Source organism: Medicago sativa, chromosome 1, assembly GCF_051527215.1.
Source record: "Medicago sativa cultivar Bolivia chromosome 1, Bolivia_mono, whole genome shotgun sequence".
NCBI lineage: Eukaryota > Viridiplantae > Streptophyta > Magnoliopsida > Fabales > Fabaceae > Medicago > Medicago sativa.
Window position 1 is genome coordinate 53,287,109 of NC_140749.1, and position 4,227 is coordinate 53,291,335.

A 4,227-nucleotide genomic window follows, 5' to 3' on the forward strand; every position below is an offset into this window, starting at 1 on the left:
GAGAAAAGTGAGGTGATGGTTTTTTTCTTTCAGATCATGTTATTAATATTGGTGTCAAAATTAAAAATAGTATTGAATCATTAAACCAAGTTAAAAAAATCATTTTTAAATTTCGGTCTCAAAGTTGACCACAAAAAAATCTTCAGTCTTAACGTACAAATACCATTAATTTGTTATTATTTAACATCTTAATGTTAATTACTAACATTAACTCACCAAAAAATATATTGAATTTGAAAACACCGTAATTCAAAATGGATATTTTTTACTTAAATATTACATTTTTTTAATTCGAATTTCAAATTTTGATGTTATATTTTAATACCTATTTGTTGAAAAAGGTAACAAGAGTCATTTTATTAAAGAATTTTAATCATTCATATTCATGAAAATTTTGTAAAAAATCATAAAGTGATATTTTAAAGATTCATCAAAATATGTGAAGTCAATAATGGATGCGTAACCAATAAATAAAAAAGGTTCAACAAAATATAGGGATAAGGGTGATACATTTGAAGACTATTACACATTAATAAATTTAGCACATTCCAACCTTGATGACAAGGTTGTTTTCGAGGGTTGTGTTTTTTAGGATATAGTAAAGGCTGATTAGAGTAGTTTTCCAACCTTGATGACAAGGTTGTTTTCGAGGGTTGTGTTTTTTAGGATATAGTAAAGGCTGATTAGAGTAGTTTAAGTAGTTAAGAGGTACTTTTTTTGGGATATAGTAAAGAACAAACTAAGAGTTACTAACTCTACGATATCATTCAGCATTTTTCACATTTTTTAGGCTGATATGTTTAAATATGAAGGATTCTCATATAAAGCTAATATTTTTTCTTTCTCTTCAACGTGCACACATATGCATGCAAAGGTGTTAATATTAATTTCGTGACTTTACATTTAATATGCAGATATACATATCAGTGACGATGACTTGAAGAACCTGTGTTTGATTGAAATTGAAATGTTGCTTCAGGAAAACGGACGGTCGTTTACTGACTTCAAATCTATGCCCAGGCTAAACGCAGCAGACATGCCAACTTTCACAAACAAGATCATCGTTGATGAGCTAAATTACAACAAAGATGAACTGGAAAAGACACACGCTGATATGTTACTGATGCTGACTGATGAACAATGATGTGTGCACGACAAGATCATGGACTCCGTTGGTTCTGACGACGGTGGTTTATTTTTCTTATATGGTTATGGTGGTCCTCGAAAAACCTTTATATGGAAAACATTGTCGGCTGCTGTTAGATCAAAGGGGAAAACATTGTTCGTTGGCACTTCTCCTACCAGGTGGAAGAATGCACACTCGACGCTGACAGTCCCTATTAGGATTAATGAGGCATCTTCGCTTACGATGGAAAAGGATAGTCCTAGGGAAGACATGGTGCGTGCTGCTAAGTTGATTATTTGGGATGAGGATCCAATGATGCACCGATGGTGTTTTGAGGAAGTTGATCGATCAATGCATGATATCATGTCCAAGAATGATCCCCTAAACAAGTTTAGACCTTTTGGTGGAATGACAAGAGTTTTAGGTGGTGATTTCAGGCAGATATTGCCTGTTGTCTGAAAAGGAACGAGGCGGGATATTGTTGATGCCTCAATCAATTCATCAAAGATATGGGCATATTGTAATGTGTTAAGGCTTACTGTTAATATGAGATTGGGTGCATCTTCGGTACCTGCAGAGCAGGAAGAAATTGCTAATTTTGGCAAGTGGATACTCTCAATAGGAGACGGCAACGACGCTTCGGATGAGAATGGTAAAATGAAGGTAGAAATTCCTGAAGATTTGCTCATATCGGACACAACAAATTCGTTGATGTCGCTTATAGACTTTGTGTATCCCAATTTGAATGATAACCTTGGTGACCCACTGTTTTTTCAAGAAAGGGGAATACTCGCACCAACGCTTGATTCAGTTGAGCATGTTAACGAATATATGATGTCACTGATTCCAGGTGAAGAGAAAGAGTATTTAAGCTCTGATTCCAAAGCGAGTGGTTCACAACGGAATTTCTTAATGGTATTTAGAGATATGGAATTCCAAATCACCGGTTGAAACTAAGGGTGGGATGTCCAGTTATGCTGATGAGAAACATCGATCAGGCCAATGGATTGTGTAATGGTACGAGGCTGACAATTACACATCTAGGGAAGAGCACGATAACTGCTACCGTAATTACCGGAAAAAGGGCAGGTACCAGGGTATTCATTCCCAGGATGAATCTTATTCCGAGTGACGCTTTGTTTTGCAATGACATTAAATAACAGTCAGGGTCAATCTTTATCTCGAGTGGGAGTTTATCTTCCTAAGCCCGTGTTCACTCATGGACAACTCTATGTCGTTGTCTCTCGAGTTACTTCTAGAAAAGGTTTGAAACTGCTCATCTTGGATGAAGATAATAATGTTTGCAAGGAGACCACAAATGTTGTGTATCGTGAAGTTTTTCAAAAAGTATGATCATTGGTTATGTTTAAGAATTGTTGTTGCTATAATTTAGAAAACTAAAGTTGCGTATTTTTTGGAAGTCGTTTTTTTAAATTTCTTTGTAAGACGTACTGGTCATTACAGGACATGCAATTTCTATATAAGCAGGTCCTCCTGCCATTGACTTTTAATTGATGCACTTTCCAGGTTTAACAATCCGCGGAACCTTTCTTTTTTACATCGTTGTTACCCTAAAATACAATATTTACATTAGACCATTGGTTTTGTAAAAATTAAAAACAAATAACAATCGATGTTTCTGTAGCCCAAGCTATGTTTATACACACCCGTAAAAAATTTAACGTTTGCATTTACCGACTACGTGTATGCATGTGACACTGACTGTTATATAAAAAAATCAAACGTTGGCTAAGATTAAGAATGATCAGCATCTTAAACTACAAATAATTAGTATATGGCTTAATTGCACTTTTGGCCCCCTATCTTGCCAAAACTTGCGGTTACAGCCCTTAACTAATTTAAATACAAAACAACCCCCTAAGTATTGAATCTTTGGCAGTTTTGGCCCCCAACGCTGACGTGGCACCCTAAATGAGGTGCCACATGTCATTTTTTTTATTTTTTTTTGGCCTTGGGGGGCCAAAACTGCCAAAGATTCAATACTTAGGGGGCAGTTTTGTATTTAAATTAGTTAGGGGGCTGTAACCGCAAGTTTTGAAAAGATAGGGGGCCAAAAGTGCAATTAAGCCTTAGTATAACTATAACTCCAAATACTTTAATCGTTATGTGCAGTGTTTAGATATTTCAAAATGTATACAAAATAAACAAAATTAAGATGGTATTTTTGTCCATGTCAAATTTAAATTATAACCACTTATAACTTTAAGATAAAATAATATAATATCTATACATTTGATAAAAAAAAACAGTTTTTATTTCCCCGTGCTTGGCACGGGTCATTACACTAGCTCCTAGTAATTAGGACTTGTTGACCATAACGGTAAAAATAGCACTAATTAGAGAATGAAACGTGTAATGACCAAGTCATAAGAAAAAAATCATAAATATAATAATTAAATAGGGTAATTAACTTTAAAATAAATAATTAAAATAATCAAAATTCTAACAATCCCCCACAATTATTTATTTTAAAGTTTAGGTGTTCCCAAGAGCGTGAAAAACCAATGCATAAGCACTAGTGTCTTTTGGACTATGAACTAGCACATAGAGCAAATGAAATTTGACCCACTAGAATGTCGGTGAGATTATGACCTCTGTGAACCTTATTCCGTATGTGAATCAGTGACCTCATCACTCACATTGATCTCTCGTCCAAAGTTGTTCAACGCGGTGTGGTGCATTTTGGCCTTGCACCTATGCCTGGATTTCATGAGTGGCTCTAGAAAGTCTGTCCAAGCTTTCATAAAGGCGGCCCCACCTCCAACACTCATATAGGTAAATCTATCAAGTGTACACCACAGTCAAGCACACCACTCAAATATAAGAGCTATAGATTTATTAAGAGTTTATAAACCCACCCTTCAACGCTGCAGTATACACTATCCTACACCATAGGGATGAACTCTCAAAATAAAATTGGATAGTGTCTCATCAAATTGACAAGCGACTTGTTTTTACCCATATGAACATAGCCTTGCGAATTTTCACAATCTATGTTGGGTTACCATCACTCTCAATTTTTGTATTGGACATAATCCATCCCCCTTCGATGTATATATATTTCTCAGTATACTGATGCA

At 35.2% G+C, this 4,227-nt stretch overlaps 1 protein-coding gene across 1 annotated transcript; it reads left to right on the forward strand.

Annotated features, from left to right (window-relative positions):
- The first annotated feature begins 1,162 nt into the window (after positions 1 to 1,162).
- On the forward strand, positions 1,163 to 3,870 carry LOC146955336 (uncharacterized). The gene is made up of 2 exons (XM_085748258.1): positions 1,163 to 1,452; positions 3,771 to 3,870. Exons 1-2 carry the CDS (start codon positions 1,163 to 1,165, stop codon positions 3,868 to 3,870), a joined length of 390 nt encoding a protein of 129 aa, XP_085604384.1.
- The last annotated feature ends 357 nt before the right edge of the window (positions 3,871 to 4,227 follow it).